The sequence below is a fragment of the Oncorhynchus kisutch genome, linkage group LG14, assembly GCF_002021735.2.
Source record: "Oncorhynchus kisutch isolate 150728-3 linkage group LG14, Okis_V2, whole genome shotgun sequence".
Lineage (NCBI taxonomy): Eukaryota > Metazoa > Chordata > Actinopteri > Salmoniformes > Salmonidae > Oncorhynchus > Oncorhynchus kisutch.
The window spans coordinates 11,961,939-11,984,527 of NC_034187.2; the positions used below are offsets into that span (position 1 = coordinate 11,961,939).

The following is a 22,589-nucleotide window of genomic DNA, read 5'->3' on the forward strand; positions in this document are numbered from 1 at the left end:
ACCTAGAACAAGCATCTCTGTTTGGTCCGAGTTTAAAAGTAGAAAGTTTGCAGCCATCCACTTCCTTATGTCTGAAACACAGACTTCTAGCGAGGGCAATTTTGGGGCTTCACCATGTTTAATTGAAATGTACAGCTGTGTGTCATCCGCATAGCAGTGAAAGTTAACATTATGTTTTTGAATGACATCCCCAAGAGGTAAAATATATAGTGAAAACAATAGTGGTCCTAAAACGGAACCTTGAGGAACACCGAAATTTACAGTTGATTTGTCAGAGGACAAACCATTCACAGAGACAAACTGATATCTTTCCGACAGATAAGATTTAAACCAGGCCAGAACTTGTCCGTGTAGATCAATTTGGGTTTCCAATCTCTCCAAAAGAATGTGTTGATCGATGGTATCAAAAGTAGCACTAAGGTCTAGGAGCACGAGGACAGATGCAGAGCCTCGGTCTGATGCCATTAAAAGGTCATTTACCACCTTCACAAGTGCAGTCTCAGTGCTATGATGGGGTCTACAACCAGACTGAAGCATTTCGTATACATTGTTTGTCTTCAGGAAGGCAGTGAGTTGATGCTCAACAGCCTTTTCTAAAGATTTTGAGAGGAATGGAAGATTTGAAATAAGGCCAATAGTTTTTTATATTTTCTGGGTCAAGGTTTGGCTTTTTCAAGAGAAGCTTTATTACTGCCACTTTTAGTGAGTTTGGTACACATCCGGTGGATAGAGAGCCGTTTATTATGTTCAACATAGGAGGGCCAAGCACAGGAAGCAGCTCTTTCAGTAGTTTAGTTGGAATAGGGTCCAGTATGCAGCTTGAAGGTTTAGAGGCCATGATTATTTTCATCATTGTGTCAAGAGATATAGTACTAAAACATTTAAGTGTCTCTCTTGATCCTAGGTCCTGGTAGAGTTGTGCAGACTCAGGACAACTGAGCTTTGAAGGAATACTCAGATTTAAAGAGGAGTCTGTAATTTGCTTTCTAATAATCATGATCTTTTCTTCAAAGAAGTTCATGAATTTATTACTGCTGAAGTGAAAGCCATCCTCTCTTGGGGAATGCTGCTTTTTAGTTAGCTTTGCGACAGAATAAAAAATAAATTTAGGATTTTTCCTATTTTCCTCAATTAAGTTGGAAAAATAGGATGATCGAGCAGCAGTGAGGGCTCTTCGATACTGCACGGTACTGAGTTTCCAAGCTAGTCGGAAGACTTCCATTTTGGTGTGGCGCCTTTTCCGTTCCAATTTTCTGGAAGCTTGCTTCAGAGCTCGGGTATTTTCTGTATACCAGTGAGCTAGTTTCTTATGAGAAATGTTTTTAGTTTTTAGGGGTGCAACTGCATCTAGGGTATTGCGCAAGGTTAAATTGAGTTCCTCAGTTAGGTGGTTAACTGATTTTTGTCCTCTGACGTCCTTTGGTAGGCATCAAGGAATCTTTGTGTTGTCTGTGAATTTAAAGCACAACTTTTGATGCTCCTTTGTTGGGGTCTGAGCAGATTATTTGTTAAAATTTCAAACATAATAAAATGGTGGTCCGATAGTCCAGGATTATGAGGAAAAACATTAAGATCCACAACATTTTATTCCATGGGACGAAACTAGGCCCAGAGTATGACTGTGACAGTGAGTAGGTCCAGAGACATGTTGGACAAAACCCACTGAGTCGATGATGGCTCCGAAAGCCTTTTGGAGTGGGTCTGTGGACTTTTCCATGTGAATATTAAAGTCACCAAAAATTAGAATATTATCTGCTATGACTACAAGGTCCGATAGGAATTCAGGGAACTCAATGAGGAACGCTGTATATGGCCCAGGAGGCCTGTAAACAGTAGCTATAAAAGTGATTGAGTAGGCTGCATAGATTTCATGACTAGAAGCTCAAAAGACGAAAGCATATATATTTTTTTGTAAATTGAAATTTGCTATCGTAAATGTTAGCAACACCGCCGCCTTTGCGGGATGCCCGGGGGATATGGTCACTAGTGTAACCAGGAGGTGAGGCCTCATTTAACACAGTAAATTAATCAGGCTTAAGCCATGTTTCAGTCAGGCCAATCACATCAAGATTATGATCAGTGGTTAGTTCATTGACTATAACTGCCTTTGAAGTAAGGGATCTAACATTAAGTAGCCCTATTTTGAGATGTGAGGTATCACGATCTCTTTCAATAATGGCAGGAATGGAGGAGGTCTTTATCCTAGTGAGATTGCTAAGGTGAACACCGCCATGTTTAGTTTTGCCCAACCTAGGTCGAGGCACTGTCTCAATGGGGATAGCTGAGCTGACTACACTGAGTGTGCTAGTGGCAGACTCCACTAAGCTGGCAGGCTGGCTAAAAGCCTGTTGCCTGGCCTGCATCATTGTGGAGCTAGAGGAGTTAGAGCCCTGTCTATGTTGGTAGATAAGATGAGAGCACCCCTCTAGCTCGGATGGAGTCCGTCACTCCTCAGCAGGCCAGGCTTGGTCCTCCTGTTTGTGGGTGAGTCCCAGAAAGAGAGCCAATTATCTACAAATTCTATCTTTTGGGAGGGGCAGAAAACAGTTTTCAACCAGCGATTGAGTTGTGAGACTGCTGTAGAGCTCATCACTCCCCCTAACTGGGAGGGGGCAAGAGACAATTACTCGATGCCGACATGTCTTTCTAGCTGATTTACACGCAAAAGCTATGTTGCGCTTGGTGACCTCTGACTGTTTCATCCTAACATTGTTGGTGCCGACGTGGATAACAATATCTCTATACTCTCTACACTCGCCAGTTTTAGCTTTAGCCAGCACCATCTTCAGATTAGCCTTAACGTCAGTAGCCCTGCCCCCTGGTAAACAGTGTATGATCGCTGGATGATTAGTTTTAAGTCTAATACTGCGGGTAGTGGAGTCGCCAACGACTAGGGTTTTCAATTTGTCAGAGCTAATGGTGGGAAGCTTCGGCGTCTCAGACCTCTTAACGGGAGGAGTAGAGACAAGAGAAGGCTCGGCCTCAGACTCCGACTCGCAGCTTAATGGGGAAAACCGGTTGAAAGTTTCTGTTGGCTGAATGAGCGACACCGATTGAGCATTCCTACAGCATTTCCCTCCAGAAGCCATGAGAAAGTTGTCCGGCTGCGGGGACCGTGAAACAATTGTTTTGTTTCATTATTTTGAGACATTTTCTTTGGCCAAATGAAGTTCCAAATGTAATGTTTGTCGCAATATAATATAATTACCGCTAGGTCTATCTGGCTACTATAGGGCTACTTGCACTCAAACCATGAAAAGGAAAAACCAAAGATGCAAAACGTAATTTAATGCTGCAATATAATAACCTGTTCACATTTCCCTATAAATAATGACTTGACTTACTTTTTGATATTTCCCTAATAAAGTTAAAATGTTGTGAATGTTTGATATTGTATGGCTATTAGTAGGCTTACAAGTAGATACTGCAGCTCTATGAAAGCAGTGTGCAATGGTGCGCCAACTGACTCCAACAGGTGTAAAAGAATGGTTTACGCCAGGGCTATTCAACTGTAGTCCTGGGTTATTCAACTATAGCCCCTGCAATATTGTGAATCGAGAGTTACCTGTAACAGAACACAGAGGGTGTTCTTTAATGGAAGCCTCTCCAACATAATCCAGGTAGTCAGGCATTTCCCAGGACAGCAGTCTAGGCCCCTTACTTTTTTCAATCTTTATCAATGACCTGCCACTGGCTCTGAGTAAAGCATGTTTGTCTATGCATGCTTATGTGTCTGTGTGCCTTGGCAGCAGCTAATGGGGATATATAGTACATACAAATATTCTTACTTGGGGCCAGATGTAAAAAAATAAAAAATAATTAAAGGTTAAATACAAGGGGGCATGACATTTTCCACATGCGATTATTCTTCGGAAGAACTGTATAAATAAAAAAGCAATGCACACACACCAATATACCACTTTTCTTAAAATGTAAATGTTGCTAAAAGTAATTAGGAGAGGGCGCTCAACCAAAGTGAGTCGAGGTGCAACCCCAAAAATGTGATGATCATTGAAAAGTGAAAACCTCAACGCTCACTTTTTTATTTAAACAAATATTAAAAGCTTCTTAAAAGTAATTTTAAAATCATCTGAAATCTGAGCATCTCAATAAATAATACAAAGATATGTCAAGTCAGGTAATGCCAAATTCCAGTCTGAAGGAAGTATGCATTTAATTTCCCTCAGTCATTAGGTGCATTTATTTTGTCACAATCCTTTCTAAAAAATGTCCTTGTGAGCATCAGAGAGGAAAATGGAGAGAGTTGTAGCTTTCAGGAATGGGGTCATTATATTTTGTAGCTTAAACCGTTCAAACACGAGCTAAATTCGTATGAATAATCAATAAATAATCAACGTAGGTGCTAAAAAAACGTTGGAAACCACACTAAAGACAACCACAATAGTGGATTCTGTCCGGGATATGTTTGCAGGTCTTTTGTTAATGTTCAGAATTAATCAAATGGCCAGTCTACCTTAATAAACGGGCCGGATCCGGCTCGCGTGCCGGCAGTTGAATGGCCCTGGTTTAGGCCTACCGGAGTTACTCCTTTAATCTAACAATATAATGCTTATCTTTATAAAAAAAATATTCTTATTGAAAATGTTTGAATTAGTCTCCTTCTGTATGCCCATATCTGTAGGGCAGTAGTAGCCTCTTTGATAAAGAAATGGGAACATGGTGCCGGCATATCTCTGTTTCCCTTGGTCTCTCTAGGGCTAAGCCTAAGCTTCTCTTCCTTTTTATATATATTTTTTATTAAATGTTTTTATTGAATGTTTAAATCATACAATATACTTGCAGTGAAGCCGCTCAACAACTACATCACGTTAGTCATCTAACGGACTCCCATCCAGAGCGACACACAGAAGCTACCAGGATCAACGCCCCACTCAAGGGCACGTTGACAGATCCCCCTACAAGGGCAAAAAACGGGGACCTGAACCATGGATCCATCAGCCACCGGCCCAAGCTCCCAACCGCCAGCCCTCTAAGATCCCCCCCCACAGTTCCCCATGAGCTGACCCTCAAACATCCGAGCCACCCCTCAGCAAAAAATGAATAATAGTAATAATTTAAAAATATATATTCCACTCCCAAGAGCCCCCCCCCACCCCCATGCACCAACATAATGAACACAAAGAGAGAGAAAAAAGAGAAGACAAATGAAAACAGAAAACAACAATGCAAAAAACAACAAAGACATCAAGGACAACAAAAATCATAACAGCAAGGCCAAATTAATATGTTTGAGTGCATGTATGGCACTATGAGAGTGAGTGTATATGCATGTGTACTAGAGGTCGACCGATTATGATTTTTCAACGCCGATGCCGATTATTGGAGGACCAAAACAGCCAATACCGATTTAATCTGCCATTTTTATTTATTTTATTTATTTGTAATAATGACAATTACAACAATACTGAATGAACACTTATTTTAACTTAATATAATAATACATCAATAAAAATCTATTTAGCTTCCAATAAATAATGAAACATGTTCAATTTGGTTTAAATAATGCAACAAAAAAAAAGCATTGGAGAAGTAAAAGTGCAATATGTGCCATGCTCAGAACATGAGAACATATGAAAGTTGGTGGTTCCTTTTAACATGAGACTTCATGTTACATGAGACTCCCTTGTATTGATTTTAAGAAAGGCGTTGGTGTTTATGGTTAGGTACAGTCGTCCAACGATTGCGCTTTTTTTTTGCAAATGTGCTTTTGTTAAATCATCCCCCAGCGTTGCATCGAATATATGCAACCCAGGACACGCTAGATAAACTAGTAATATCATCAACCATGTGTAGTTATAACTTGTGATTATGATTGATTGATTGTTTTTTATAAGATAAGTTTAATGCTACCTGGCAACTTACCTTGTCTTCTACTGCATTCGCGTAACAGGCAGGCTCCTTGTGGAGTGCAATGAGCGGCAGGTGGTTAGAGCGTTGGACTAGTTAACTGTAAGGTTGCAAGATTGGATCCCCCGAGCTGACACGGTGAAAATCTGTCGTTCTGCCCCTGAACAAGGCAGCTCGGTGCTGTCTGTCTACAGCTCCACTTTCAGCCAGGAGAGATTTACATGCATATTATTAATATTAGCTCTCGGTGTACATCCAAGGGCCAGCCGTGCTGACCTGTTCTGAGCCAATTGCAATTTTCCTAAGTCCTTTTTTGTGGCACCTGACCACACGACTGAACAGTAGTCAAGGTGTGACAAAACTAAGGCCTGTAGGACCTGCCTTGTTGATAGTGTTGTTAATTTCTTAGGGCTGAAATCCCGTTAACGGGATTGATATGACAACAGTCAGTGAAAGTGCAGGGCGCCAAATTCAAAACATCAAAAATCTCATAATTGAAATTCCTCAAACATACATGCATTTTATCCAATTTTCAATGTTGTCTTGTTGTTAATCCCACCACAGTGTCCGATTTCAAATATGCTTTACAGCAAAAGCACCACAAACGATTATGTTAGGTCACCACCAAATGACAATAAACACAGCCATTTTTTCCAGCCAAAGAGAGGAGTCACAAAAAGCACAAATAGAGATACAATTCATCACTAACCTTTGATCTTCATCAGATGACACTCATAGGACTTCATGTTACACAATACATGTATGTTTTGTTTGACAAAGTTCATATTTATAAAAATATGAGTTTACATTGGCGCATTACATTCACTAGTTCCAAAAACATCCAGTGATTTTGCATAGCCACATCATTCAACAGAAATACTCATCATAAATGTAGATGATAACAAGTTATACACATGGAATTATAGATATACCTCTCCTTAATGCAACCACTGTGTCTGATTTCAAAAAAACTTTACGGAATAAGCAAACCATGCAATAATCTGAGATGGCGCTCAGAAAAATAGTCACAATAGCCGCCATGTTGGCGTGAACATAAACAAGAAATTACATGATAAATATTCCCTTACCTTTGATGATCTTCATCAGAAAGCACTCCAGGAATCCCAGGTCCACAATAAATGTTTATTTTGTTCGATAGTGTCCGTTATTTATGTCCAAATACCTCATTTTGTTAGCGCGTTTGGTACACATATCAAAAACGCTCATTCTGGTCAGCGTTACGTCAGACAATAACTTCAAAAAGTTATATTACAGTTTGAAGAAACATATCAAACTAAGTGCAGAATCAATCATTAGGATGTTTTTAACATATAGCTTCAATAAAGTTCCAACCGGAGTATTCCTTTGTGTCTTGATGAGCAATGGAACGCAAGTGGATACCATGAGGAATGCGCGTGATCAGAAAATGGCTGACTGCCAGTCACCTGATAGATTCTGCTCTCAATCAGTCCCACAACACAGTAGAAGTCTCATTCAAATTTCTATTGACGGTTGACATCTAGTGGAAGCCCTAGGAAGTGCAACATCATTAATATCTCAAGGGGATTTCAATGGGAACTGTGGTGAATACATACCAAGCTCAGATTTCTCACTTCCTGTTTTGATTTCTCCTCAGGATTTTGCCTGCCATATGAGTTCTGTTATACTCACAGACATCATTCAAACAGTTTTAGAAACGTTAGAGTGTTTTCTAATATGCATATATTAGCAACTGAACTCCTCAGTCTTAGCAACTGAGACTGAGGAGCAGGCTGTTTACTTTGGGCAAGCTACTCAATACTGCCCCCCAGCCATAAGAAGTTAAGAAGGCAGAGCAATGCTTTATTATAAACAGACTTCTCCCCATCTTAGCTACTACTGCGTCAATATGTTTTGACCATGACAGTTTACAATCTAGTGTTACTCCAAGCAGTTTAGTCATCTCAACTTGCTCAATTTCCACATTATTTAGTTGAGGTTTAGTGAGTATTTTGTTCCAAATACAATGCTTTTAGTTTTAGAAATATTTAAGGCAAACTTATTCCTTGCCACCCACTCTGAAACTAACTGCACCTCTTTGTTGAGTGTTGCAGTCATTTCAGTCGCTATAGTAGCTGACGTGTATAGTGTTGAGTCATCCGCATATATAGAAACTCTGGCTTTACTCAGTCAGTGGCATGTCGTTAGTAAAAAATTTAAAAGTCAAGGGGCCTAAACAGCTACCCTGGGGAATTCCTGATTTATATTTGATTACATTTGATAGGCTTCCATTAATGAACACCCTCTGTGTTCTGTTAGACAATTAACTCTTTATCCACATTATTGCAGGGGGTGTAAAGCCATAACACACATGTTTTTTTCCAGCAGCAGACTATGATCACTAATGTCAAAAGCTCCACTGAAGTCTAAGTCTAGCCCCCACAATCATTTTATCATACATTTCTTTCAGCCAATCATCAGTCATTTGTGTAATTGCTGTGCTTGTTGAGTGTCCTTCCCTATAAGCATGCTGAAATTCTGTTGTAAATTTGTTTACTGTAACATAGCATTGTATCTGGTCTCAAACAAAAAAAAAATCTGAAGTTTACTAAGGGTTAGTAACAGGCTGACTGGTTGGCTATTTGAGCTAGCTAGTAAAGGGGGTTTTGCTATTCTTGGGTAGCGGAATGACTTTAGCTTCCCTCCAGGCCTGAGGGCACACACTCTCTAGTAGGCTTAAATTGAAGATGTGGCAAATAGGAGTGGCAATATCGTCTGCTATTATCGTCAGTAATTTTCCATCTAGCTTGTCAGACCCTGGTGGCTAGTCATTGTTGGTAGAGAACATTTTTTTCACCTCTTCCACACTGACTTTACAGAATTAAAAAGTACAATTCTTGTCTTTCATAATTTGGTCCGATTTACTTGGATGTGTAGTGTCAGCGTTTGTTGCTGGCATGTCATCCCTAAGTTTGCTTATCTTGCCAATGAAAAAGTAATTGAAGTAGTTCGCAATATCAGTGGGCTTTGTGATGAATGAGCCATCTGATTCAATAAATGAAGGCGCCGTGTTGTCTTTTTGCCCCCAAAATTTAATTTAAGGTGCCCAAAGCTTTTTACTATCATTCTTTATATAATTTGTTTTTGTTTGATAGTGTAGTTTCTTTACTCTTTATTTAGTTTAGTCACAGGATTACTTAATTTGCAGTATGTTTGCGAATCAGTTGGGCTGCCAGACTTAATTGCCATACCATTTGCCTCATCCCTCTCAACCATGCAATTTTTCAATTCCTCATCAATCCAAGGGGATTTGAGTTTTTACAGTAACTTTCTTAATGGTGCGTGCTTAATAGTAACTGGAATAAGTGGTTTCATAAATGCGTCAATTGCAGTGTCTGGTTGCTCCTCATTACACACCACAGACCAGCAAATATTCTAAACATCATCAACATATGAATCACTACAAAACTTATTGTATGACTTCTTATACACTACGTTAGGCCCAGCCTTTGAATATTTGGTTTTCCTAGATATGGCTATTATATTGTGATCACTACATGGATTTGGATACTGCTTTAAGGCAAATATCTGCAGCGTTAGTAAAAATGCATGTTGATGATTTCATTCCCGTGCTGTTTGTAACTAACCAAGTAGGTTGACTGACAACCTGATCCAGGTTGCAGGCACTGGTTACAGTTAGATTTTAGTGGTCAGCTTGATGATAGCCAGTCAGTATTTAAATAACCCATAAAATATAATTTTCTGTTGATATCACATATATTATCAAGCATTTCACACATATTATCCAGATACTGATTGTTAGCACTTGGTGGTCTATAGCAGCTTCCCACAAGAATGGGCTTTAGGTGAGGCAAATGAACCTGTAGCCGTATTACTTCAACAGTATTTAACATTAGATAGTCTCTAAGCTTTACAGGAATGTGGTTCTGAATATAGACAGCAACACCGCCTCCGTTGGCATTTCTGACTTTTTGGTAGATGTTATAACCATGTATTGCTGCCACTGTATCATCAAAGGTATTATCTAAGTGAGTTTCAGAGATAGTCAGAATATGAATGTTATCTGTTAAAAGTAAGTTATTGACTTCATAGGCCTTGTTTCTTAGGCTACATATGTTAATAAGGGGTATTTGTAGCACTGGTTGCAGAATCTTGTCAATTTTACAAGTTTTCTATTGAAATTAATTGTGGAATGCTCATTTATATATTTTGTGATATGAGTACCAAGTATGTCTACTTCACCGTCAGCCCATTTTATTGGTAAACTGCAGGGTAATGTAAAATGTTGATTTATTTATTTAAAGATCCAATATGTCATATTGTACACTTATCATAATTAGGTTTTAGTCCAGAGAGTCCAGACACGTTATCTAGGTCTTCAATGAGACATTGCAGGGATCTAGCTTGCGGACTTAATATAAAACTTGAGTCAACAGCACACCTTTGTTTTGAAGCCTTGGATTTCTAATCCTCTAATATTGTTGTTATTTGATCTGATTTTAATAACTAGCATTTTGATGGTCATAACAAATAGATATGGTGACAGGGGACACCCATGTTTAACTCCTCTTGACAGTAGTCAAGACGACTAGCTTGATTAAGTCTCCTCTGTATATTTCACTAGTTTTTTTTTTTTTTGTGTCCAAAATATGTGTTCATAATATTTGTGATTTCCTTAACTTCTCTAGGGTAGGGGGCAGTATTTGGAATTTTGGATGAAAAGCATGCCCAAACTAAACTGCCTTCTACTCGGGCCCAGAAGATAGGATATGCATATAATTCATATATTTGGATAGAAAACACTCTAAAGTTTCCGAAACTGTTAAAATAATGTCTGTGAGTATGACATAACTGATTAGGCAGGCAAAAACCTGAGAAAAATCCATTCAGGAAGTAGGATTTATTTTTTGTGTGTAGTTTTCTATTCAATGCCATTACAGTATCCATTGACTTTGGACTCAAATTGCAGTTCCTATGCCTTCCACTAGATGTCAACAGTCTTTAGAAATTGTTTCAGGCTTGTATTCTGAAAAATGAGGGAGTAAGACCACTCTGAATGAGTGGACACTGCCGTGTCACAGAGCTTTTTCATGCATGCGACAAGAGAGAGTGCCTTTCTTATTTACCTTTCATATTGACAACGTTATTGTCTATATTATAGATAATTTAGGCTAAAAACAACATGAGGATTGAATATAAACATCGTTTGACATGTTTCGTTGAACTTTACGGATACAATTAGGATTTATTGTTTGCATGTTGTGACTGCGTTTAAGCCTGTGGATTCCTGAAGAAAACGCACAAACAAAATGGAGGTTTTCGGATATAAAGAGAGACTTTATTGAACAAAAGGAACATGTATTTAATAAATGAATGTCTTCTGAGTGCAAACATATGAAGATCATCAAAGGTAAGGGATTAATTTGATCTCTATTACTGACTTGTGTAACTCTTCTACTTGGCTGGTTACTGTTTGTAATAATTTGTCTGCTGGGCTATGTTCTCAAATAATTGTAAGGTATGCTTTCGCTGTAAAGCATGTTTGAAATCTGACACCGTAGTTGGATTCTCAAGAAGTTAATCTTTAAACGTATGTTTAATTAGTTGTATCTTTTCTGAATTTTTATAATGAGTATTTCTGTATTTGAATTTGGCACTCTCTGCAATCTCACTGGATGTTGGCCAGGTGGGAAGCTAGTGTCCCACATACCCTAGAGAGGTTAATAAGGGAACGGTGATGATGGTTTGTAGAGTGATTTCCTTTACGGTCCATTGAGGTACTTAACACGGTGTTATAATTTCCCACCATAATGATTTGATCATTTGTTGCCTGTAAATTAAATAAATTGGTATAAATATTTTCGAAGAGTATGGATCATCCTGATTTGGACCATATAGATTAATGAGCCAAATCTCTTTTTCATCCACTTTCATATTCAAAAAGATCCACCTTTCTTGCGAATTATTCGTGACAATTATTTTTGTTAATTAATATCATCATACCTTTTTGAGTTCCTTTGTCCATGACAGAAAATTATTTCACCACCCCATTCCTTTTCCCGCGCAACTTCATCTAAGCATGTGGATTGAGTTTCCTGGAAACAGTATATGTTATATTCCTTTTCTTTTAGCCACTGTTAGGTTCTAATTTTCAGAGTAAAAACACAACGGACACTATGAAAGCTTAACCAGGTTTATTCTTCCCAGAGGATCAATACAGCAGCATTTAGACCAAAACATTTTCACACAAGCCCTGATATTTAACCCTTTCTCCGAGGCTGAGTCTCCTCCTACACGTCTGAACAGCCAATGCATCTCTGTTGCTAGACAGAACCTTAGTGATATCTATTCTTCCTCACTTCATCTGACCTGACCTCTACACCAAAGTGCTCACTCCACCCCAACTCAAGGTTGTCATGGTGATTGGTAGCAGACTGTGTCTCTTCCCTCCAATAGGATCCCCGATGGCTAACATTAACATATCCTGACATAATGTAAACGTTATACATTACCCTCTCTTCCTCAGTGACATGAATAGGTATATGTCATATTCTCAGAACCCAACACCACGTAAAGACTGATCTGTTTTTATAATCTGCTAAAGCGTTACAATTAAAACTGGCTATACTTATTTCACCCCTTACCATAACTAGATACTGTTCTCAGTATAAATTGACCATAATTATTGCTTGTTAAGTTACTGCCATCAGAGGTCTTATGACGGTCAACATTTGAGATTTTAAATGTCTGATATGTAGAATTCAAGAAACAGGTTCTAGCAATATTTGTTTCATTCCCTTGCCTGTTAGCCTGTGAGCCAATGTCACAGATGTTAGGAAACTGGGTCAAGATATTATGTGTGTAGTAAATCTGAGTAGGTTGATGTGTGTGTGATATTGGATGTGATTTAGTGAGTGTGTATGATGTCTGGATAAGAGTAAGACTATAATGTGTGATGTCCAAGTAAATAATAATCCAACCAATTTGCATGGTTGAGTGTCTGTGTGCATGGTTGAGTGTCTGTGTGCATGGTTGAGTGTCTGTGTGCATGGTTGAGTGTCTGTGTGCATGGTTGAGTGTCTGTGTGCATGGTTGAGTGTCTGTGTGCATGGTTGAGTGTCTGTGTGCATGGTTGAGTGTTTTCCTTTTTATAATTATTTTTAAATGTGAATATCATACAGTGGATGCCTAGGCCTATACAGTAGGTCTATATGCATGCAATACCTTGATGCATTTGCACTTAAATCTCTAACAGCTGAACCGTGAGGTGGACAATTATTTTTTTTAGGAAAGTTAAAACAATGGACTATAAAGTTTTGAATATGCTATATGTAATTTGATATAGCCTAGGCAGTAAGGACCGATAACTGTGAATCATTTGGCCAATACCACTCGTTTATTGATGGCGCTGGTAGCACCCAGTCAGAGGTTTCTTTCTCTCTTTCTACTCTCGGATCTGAACGGGGCTCTCGGATCCGAACCGGCACGGGTCTGTTTTTCCACGAGCCTTTTCGGAATGGGTCTGACTCCTCAGGTCCATTCGGAACGGTCTCTATTTATATATATATATATATATATATATATATATATATATATTTAAAAAGTTATGTATATTGGGTTGGGTGGAAAGCCATGGATCCATTTCAGAACGGTTCCAACTTTTTGGACCCGTGAAGACCTCTATTTCAGACCTTAATGTCAATCCCTAATAGGCATACTTGTTATGCCTTCCCTCTTTGTCACGGGGCCCTCTTTCTCATATATCAGCCTAGGCCAGGCTTACATACTGCTTTCAGAGTTGTGTTTACTGACATAACACACGTTAACATGATATTTGCAGAACAACTCAATAATGCAGAGTCCTAGTTTCTTTGGGATGAACATTATTTATATTTTTTTAGATCAAGGCCTATTTTATAGGCCTGCAGCTGTGTGTATTTGTAAGTATTTGTGATACTTTCTTGTTTGTAAGCTAAAGATCTCACCATCTTTGTCATCCCACAGCCAACCTGACCGGCCACGTAGAGAGGGTGGGAATTGAGAACTTTGAGCTGCTAAAGGTGCTAGGAACTGGAGGTCAGTGACAGTTCTGAAACCCAATCCAATGATGGGATTGTCATAGATTTAAAGAAGGTACATTCATTTTATCTCTCCCGGGGGCGATGGGTGGGTGGTTTTGTACATTTGAGACCATTCCATTGGTCCTTCTGAAGTACAAACGTCTCCCATCTGGTCCTCCAGTTGAGCTAAAACAACTGCACTGAAAGCTTTTGACTGCTGAGTTTTAATGTTTTTCTTGGTTCTATGTCAGCCTATGGCAAGGTGTTCCTGGTGCGTAAAGTGAGCGGTCATGATGCAGGTCAACTATACGCCATGAAGGTGTTGAAGAAGGCCACAATCGTACAGAAGGCCAAGACAGCAGAACACACACGCACAGAGAGACAGGTTCTGGAGCACATCAGACAGTCACCGTTCCTTGTCACCCTCCACTATGCCTTCCAGACAGACACCAAGCTGCACCTCATACTAGGTCTGGATCTCTCTCTCTACATTTATTTCGGTCTCTGTCTCTCTCTCTGTCCCTTTCTCCTCTTCATGCCTTCTCTTCTATTTCTCTCTCTTCTTTACAGAAAGTTGTTATTTTTCAATGAAGACATGAATATGAAATAGGCTACATGAGTAAGAATATCAAGTAGAAGAAAGCAAGATTGTTAAGAAAAATTCAGTTTCTTTCAGTTTGGCTGGCGGCTAGCCTTAGGCGGCTAGCTCGAGGCGAGGTGGCTAGGCCAAGGCGTGCAGCGGTCTAAGGCACTGCATCTCAATGCTTGAGGCGTCACCTCAGACCCGGGTTCGATCCCAGGCAGTGTCACAGCCGGGCCATGACCGGCAGACCCATGAGGGGACACACAATTGGCCCAGCGTCGTTCGGGTTAGGGGAGGGTAACTACCAATTTGATATCACGAAATTAGAGAGAAAAGGGGGTAAAAAAATGTACATACATACATACAGTTGAAGTTGGAAGTTTACATACACATAGGTGGGTGTCATTAAAACTTGTTTTTAAACTGCTCCACAAATGTCTTGTTAACAAACTATAGTTTTGGCAAGTAGTAGTTTTGTGTCATACTTTGTGCATGACACAAGTCATTTTTCCAACAATTGTTGACAGACAGATTATTTAATTTATAATTCACTGTATCACAATTCCAGTGGGTCAGAAGTTTACATACACTAAGTTGACTGTGCCTTTAAACAGCTTGGAAAATTCCAGAAAATGATGTCATGGCTTTAGAAGCTTCTGATAGGCTAATTGACATCATTTGAGTCAATTGGAAGTGTACCTGTGGTTGTATTTCAAGGCCTACCTTCAAACCTAGTGTCTCTTTGCTTGACATCATGGGAAAATCAAAAGAAATCAGCCAAGACCTCAGATTTTTTTTTGAAGATCTCCACGAGTCTGGTTCATCCTTGGGAGCAATTTACAAATGCCTGAAGGTACCACGTTCATCTGTACAAACAATGGTATGCAAGTATAAACTGAGCGGCCTTTCAGGTTATCTTGATATATAGGACTCGTTTTACTGTGGATATAGATACTTTGTACCTGTTTCCTCCAGCATCTTCACACGGTCCTTTGCTGTTGTTTTGGGATTGATTTGCACTTTTCTCACCAAAGTACGTTCATCTCTAGGAGACAGAACGCATCTCCTTCCTGAGCGGTATGGCGGCTGCGTGGTACCATGGTGTTTTTACTTGTGTACTATTGTTTGTACAGATGAACGTGGTACCTTCAGTCATTTGGAAATTGCTCCCAAGGATGAACCAGACTTGTGGAGGTCTACAATTTTTTTTTCTGTGGTCTTGGCTGATTTCTTTTCATTTCCCCATGATGTCAAGTAAAGAGACACTGAGTTTGAAGGTAGGCCTTGAAATACATCCACAGGTACACCTCCAATTGACTCAAATGATGTCAATTAGCCTATCAGAAGGTTTTAAAGCCATGACATCATTTTCTGGAATTTTCCAAGCTGTTTAAAGGCACAGTCAACTTAGTGTATGTAAACTTCTGACCCACTGGAATTGTGATACAGGGAAATCTGTCTGCAAACAATTGTTGAAAAAATTACTTTTGTCATGCACGAAGTAGATGTCCTAACTGACTTGCCAAAACTATAGTTTGTTAACAATCACAGACGAAGGGGCTTACACTTCGGCTACTAACTTTGAATTGCCTCAATCATTTTTGTGTTTGCTTAAACAACCGCAAAAACCCTTACCGAAGTCCAAAACAATCAAACATCACAAAATGACGTCATAATATACGCACAAACTCCTCTGAACTGTTTTGGCTGCGAAGCATGTAAACGCCTTTACAGTGAATTGGACTGACCCATTGGACTTTGGATTTATACCTGCTATGTTGAAATAAAATATCCAGCCAGGCAAGACATCCAGGGTTGTTCATAGCTGTTTCTTTATTATTATGACAGATTATGTGAACGGTGGGGAGCTCTTCACACACCTGGTACAGAGGGTTCGGTTCAAAGAGCAGGAGGTGTCTCTGTATAGTGGAGAGATAGTCCTGGCGCTGGAGCACCTACACACGGTGAGTGTCTGTAGATGTCGTCTTCTTTCCGTTTTGGCATTCCTGAGGTACAATAGGTTTGGAGTTTTAGCCTATATGCAATTGCAGGAAATGGTGCAGTTTTCTAGAAATCATTAATCATCGTGTGTAATCTCAACTGCTATAAGAATTTAGGCCAGGCCTCCTTTCAATGGAGTGTCTCCATGCAGTTTAGTCCAGGACTAGGACTATGTTTAAACCGGCCCTAAAATACTTTTTGGATCGATCTCTGGCTGTTTCTTCTACATTGTTGTTACTGTCAAGCCTTGTAAATTGGCTGACTGTTTTCCAGCTGGGGATAGTCTACAGAGCCTTGTAATTGGCTGACTGTTTCCCAGCTGGGGATAGTCCTGAAGCCAGTCCTCCTATACCCCCAACGCCAGTCCTCCAGTACCCCCAACGCCAGTCCTCCAGTACCCCCAACGCCAGTACTCCAGTACCCCCAACGCCAGTCCTCCAGTACCCCCAACGCCAGTCCTCCAGTACCCCCATCTCCAGTCCTCCGGTACTCCCATCTCCAGTCCTCCGGTACCCCCATCTCCAGTCCTCCGGTACCCCCAACTCCAGTCCTCCGGTACCCCCAACTCCAGTCCTCCGGTATCCCCATCTCCAGTCCTCTGGTACCCCCAACACCAGTTTTCCAATATCCCCAACACCAGTTCTCCAATATCCCCAACAAAAATGTGAAATGTGTACTGTTGGGGGTACTGGAGGACTGGCGTTTGGAGGACTGGAGAGGGGGTTACTGGAGTTGGGAGTACCGGAGGACTGCAGTTGGGAGTACCGGAGGACTGGAGATGGGAGTACCGGAGGACTGGAGATGGGGGGGGGGGGGGGTACCGGAGGATTGGAGATGGGGGGGGGGGGGGTACCGGAGGATTGGAGATGGGGGGGGGGGGGGTACCGGAGGATTGGAGATGGGGGGGGGGGGGGGTACCGGAGGATTGGAGATGGGGGGGGGGGGGGTACCGGAGGATTGGAGATGGGGGGGGGGGGGGGGGGGGGGTACCGGAGGATTGGAGATGGGGGGGGGGGGGGGGGTACCGGAGGATTGGAGATGGGGGGGGGGGGGGGTACCGGAGGATTGGAGATGGGGGGGGGGGGGGATACCGGAGGATTGGAGATGGGGGGGGGGGGATACCGGAGGATTGGAGATGGGGGGGGGGGGGGTACCGGAGGATTGGAGATGGGGGGGGGGGGGTACCGGAGGATTGGAGATGGGGGGGGGGGGGGGTACCGGAGGATTGGAGATGGGGGGGGGGGGGTACCGGAGGATTGGAGATGGGGGGGGGGGGTACCGGAGGATTGGAGATGGGGGGGGGTACCGGAGGATTGGAGATGGGGGGGGGGTACCGGACGATTGGAGATGATGGGGGGGGGGTACCGGAGGATTGGAGATGATGGGGGGGGTACCGGAGGATTGGAGATGGGGGGGGGGGGGGGGGGACTGGAGGTGGGGGATACTGGATATGGGGGGGTACCGGAGGACTGGGGGGGTACCGGAGGACTGGAGGTGGGAAACACTGGTCTACAGAGACATGGACCTAATTTAGAACTGTTGCGTAAAACTTATTAGATTTATAATCCTGACTCACGTCAGACATACGCATGGTTCCCATTTATACATCAGACCTGTTGGAAAACTGTGCACGTGTGTGAACAAGCATTATAACTCCGTCTGAAAAACGCCCATCATTCACCTTTTTTGGTGACAATAATACTTTGGAACTGTTGGAATTAGGCCAACACAGTATATCTGAAGGAAATATTAATGGCGAACTTGATCAAATGTATTTGGAGGTGTTGACAGAAGGTTTTCTTTTGCAGTGACATTTGACAGTTTCTGCAACACAAAAATAATTGCAAATAGTTGTGGATCTGTCAACCGATTGTTTGAATTCAATAATGTTTTGCATTTACTTTCTCCTGAACCTAAATATGCGGCACCGCCCAAGAATTCTGAAACATTGTCAACTCTGAAAAAGATTTAGACTACAGGAGGCCTAATTACAGTGGTAACCTACACACTTTAATTCACCAGTTAATTTCTACTGCATGTTATAAAGCGTGCTCGATTTCAGATGCATCGAGCAAAAGCGTGTAAATATAATAGCCTATTTAAAAGGCCCAATTAGAGATGGTCATTTGTTTTATGGCTACTTCGGGAATATTATCTTATCATGGCCAGAAAAGGGGCAATGGTTATATCTGTATTATATTTATAAATTAAATATTTTCGAGGCTACTGGAGAAATTTGACATAACAGTATTCATACGTAGTCTACAAACATCAATGGAAAAGGTGAAAAGTCTGTTCTACCTTTAAACTGTGTATCGGATCGCATAGAGCAAAATACTTGAAATACTGGTATCTTATCTGTTTACTACTGTGAAGTGAGTCCATTTAAATAGGCTATTTTGCGTGTATAAAACCATCACAGTCAGAAAAGGTGAGGAATTTATTCTGCAATGATCATGGAAGTGAAATTAATCATCGGAAATAGATTTAGAACTATTTTAGAACGCAGAGATAGAATAAATAGATTTTCTCACTAACAGCAAACGGATGGAGTCTTGTTATATTTAGCTACCTGTTTTTTTTGTTTTTGTGAATAAGTCATCATGTGTTCCCCATTTCCACAAGGCTACAAAGCTACTAGGCTACATTTGCCTTCTTGCAATGCAGTACTTCAACCACTAGAAACTGTGTGTACACATGGTCTAAAGTTTCCGGAAGGATAAGCACAAAAAGTCCAGTTTTTATAAATGCCAACTTTTGCGTGAAAAAGCGCATATGTTTCGGGGCATGATTTTGTGCAACTATGCAACTTTTTATAAATGAAGCCCTTGAAGCCTTGTAATTGTCTGAATGTTTTCCAGCTGGGTATAGTCTACAGAGACCTGAAGCTGGAGAACATCCTCATGGACTCCAGCGGACACATAGTGCTCACAGACTTTGGCCTCAGCAAAGAGTTTGATGAGGTATGTATCACAGATGTATGGAGCAAGCGACTACCCTCCAGGTGCCCTACCCTGCCACCCTCCAGGTCCACTACCCTGCCACCCTCCAGATCCCCTTACCCTGCCACCCTCCAGATCCGCCCACCCTGCCACCCTCCAGGTCCCCCACCCTGCCACCCTCCAGGTCCCCCTACCCTGCCACCCTCCAGGTCCCCCTACCCTGCCACCCTCCAGGTCCCCCTACCCTGCCACCCTCCAGGTCCCCTTACCCTGCCACCCTCCAGGTCCCCTTACCCTGCCACCCTCCAGGTCCCCTTACCCTGCCACCCTCCAGGTCCCCTACCCTGCCACCCTCCAGGTCCCCCTACCTTGCCACCCTTCAGGTCCCCCTAGCCTGCCACCCTCCAGGTCCCCCTACCCTGCCACCCTCCAGCTCCCCCTACCCTGCCACCCTCCAGGCCCCTTAACCTCCCACCCTCCTACCCTGCAGGCTTCCAACCCTCCTACCATCCAGGCTTCCCACCCTTCTACCATCCAGGCTTCCTACCATCCAGGCTTCCTACCATCCAGGCTTCCTACCATCCAGGCTTCCTACCATCCAGGCTTCCTACCATCCAGGCTTCCTACCATCCAGGCTTCCTACCATCCAGGCTTCCTACCATCCAGGCTTCCTACCCTCCTACCATCCAGGCTTCCCACCCTCCTACCATCCAGGCTTCCCACCCTCCTACCATCCAGGCTTCCCACCCTCCTACCATCCAGGCTTCCCACCCTCCTACCATCCAGGCTTCCCACCCTCCTATCCTCCTACCCTTCTACCCTGCCACCCTCCTACCCTTCTACCCTGCCACCCTCCTATCCTCAAGGCTTTGTTTTATGTCCAGTCCTTTTGAGAAGATATTATGCAGCTGGTGGTTATGCGCTGGATGCGTTTCAAATGGCATCCTATTCCTTATATAGTGCACTACTTTTAACTGGGACCCGTTTGGGCTCTGGTCAAATGTAGTGCACTATATAGGGAATAGGGTGCCATTTGGGATGTAACCATTCTGTCTGATTGTTACATCACATATACACATTGTCTGATCGTTACGTCACGTATACACAGTGTCTGATTGTTGGGACGGCAGGTAGTCTAGCGGTTAGACCGTTGGGCCAGTAACCGAAAGGTTGCAAGATCGAATCCCAGAGCTGACAAGGTAAAAATCTGTCTTTCTGCCCCTGAACAAGGCAGTTAACCCACTGTTCCCAGGCCGTCATTGAAAATACGAATTTGTTCTTAACTGATTTGCGTAGTTATATTATAATTTTTTTACGCATTGCCTGATCGTTACGTCGCGTATACACATTGCCTGATCCTTACGTCGCGTATACACATTGCCTGATCCTTACGTCGCGTATACACATTGCCTGATCCTTACGTCGCGTATACACATTGCCTGATCCTTACGTCGCGTATACACATTGCCTGATCTTTACGTCGTGTATACACATTGCCTGATCCTTACGTCGCGTATACACATTGCCTGATCTTTACGTCGCGTATACACATTGCCTGATCGTTACTTTGCGTATACACATTGCCTGATCCTTACGTCGTGTATACACATTGCCTGATCCTTACGTCGCGTATACACATTGCCTGATCCTTACGTTGCGTATACACATTGCCTGATCGTTACGCCGCGTATACACATTGCCTGATCGTTACGTCGCGTATACACATTGCCTGATCGTTACGTCGCGTATACACATTGCCTGATCCTTACGTTGCGTATACACATTGCCTGATCCTTACGTCGTGTATACACATTGTCTGATCCTTACGTCGCGTATACACATTATCTGATCCTTACGTCGCGTATACACATTGTCTGATCCTTACGTCGCGTATACACATTGCCTGATCGTTACGTCGCGTATACACATTGCCTGATCCTTACGTCGCGTATACACATTGTCTGATCGTTACGTCGCGTATACACATTGTCTGATCCTTACGTTGCGTATACACATTGCCTGATCCTTACGTCGCGTATACACATTGTCTGATCGTTACGTCGCGTATACACATTGTCTGATCCTTACGTCAGGTATACACATTGTCTGATCGTTACGTCGCGTATACACATTGCCTGATCCTTACGTCGCGTATACACATTGTCTGATCGTTACGTCGCGTATACACATTGTCTGATCCTTACGTCGCGTATACACATTGTCTGATCGTTACGTCGCGTATACACATTGTCTGATCCTTACGTCGCGTATACACATTGTCTGATCGTTACGTCGCGTATACACATTGTCTGATCCTTACGTCGCGTATACACATTGTCTGATCGTTACGTCGCGTATACACATTGCCTGATCCTTACGTCAGGTATACACATTGTCTGATCCTTACGTCGCGTATACACATTGTCTGATCCTTACGTCGCGTATACACATTGCCTGATCCTTACGTCGCGTATACACATTGTCTGATCGTTACGTCGCGTATACACATTGTCTGATCGTTACGTCGCGTATACACATTGTCTGATCGTTACGTCGCGTATACACATTGTCTGATCCTTACGTCGCGTATACACATTGCCTGATCGTTATGAGAGCCATGTTCTGTGATCTATTCAGTGGCGCTTGGTAGGTTCTTCTCCACAACAATGATGTCTGTTCTACCCTGAACTGATCAAATGTGTCCTAGTCTCAAGCTTCCTTCCTGTCGATTCCAGTGTGTTTCAACATGTCAGGGATGAGAACGACAAATAAGGAGAGGGGGGACAAATCTAATCTGGGTTTTATCTCTTTGTTTTGTCCCTTTGTTGTTGTCCAGTTGGAGAGGACTTACTCTGTCTGTGGCACCATTGAGTACATGGCCCCAGAGATCGCAGAGGGAGGAGAGGCTGGCCATGACATGGTAATTTATCATTTAGACCCCCCCCCCCTGAGGTCTTGTTATGTTGTACTGTACTTGACCCAAATGCACAATGGTACACAGACAGATATGTGTAGCTCACTAATAACTAGGTGTAGTCTGCTGCACACCTGGGAAGGCTGCCTCTGGTGTCTGGGGTGCTGTTCCAGACTGCCTACAGTGCATCATTTGTACAACGCGTCTGCAATGTAGGCAGT

The 22,589-nt window shown here is 42.2% G+C and overlaps 1 protein-coding gene across 1 annotated transcript in view; it reads left to right on the forward strand.

Moving 5' to 3' along the window:
* The window catches only part of LOC109904598 (ribosomal protein S6 kinase alpha-5-like), a 47,798-nt gene that overhangs the window by 8,955 nt on the left and 16,254 nt on the right, over positions 1-22,589 (forward strand). The window contains exons 2-6 of the mRNA XM_031787599.1: positions 13,873-13,944; positions 14,180-14,398; positions 16,360-16,475; positions 19,374-19,475; positions 22,291-22,374. Of these exons, the coding sequence (XP_031643459.1) occupies positions 13,873-13,944; positions 14,180-14,398; positions 16,360-16,475; positions 19,374-19,475; positions 22,291-22,374 (593 nt within the window). The remainder of the gene's footprint in view (positions 1-13,872; positions 13,945-14,179; positions 14,399-16,359; positions 16,476-19,373; positions 19,476-22,290; positions 22,375-22,589) is intronic.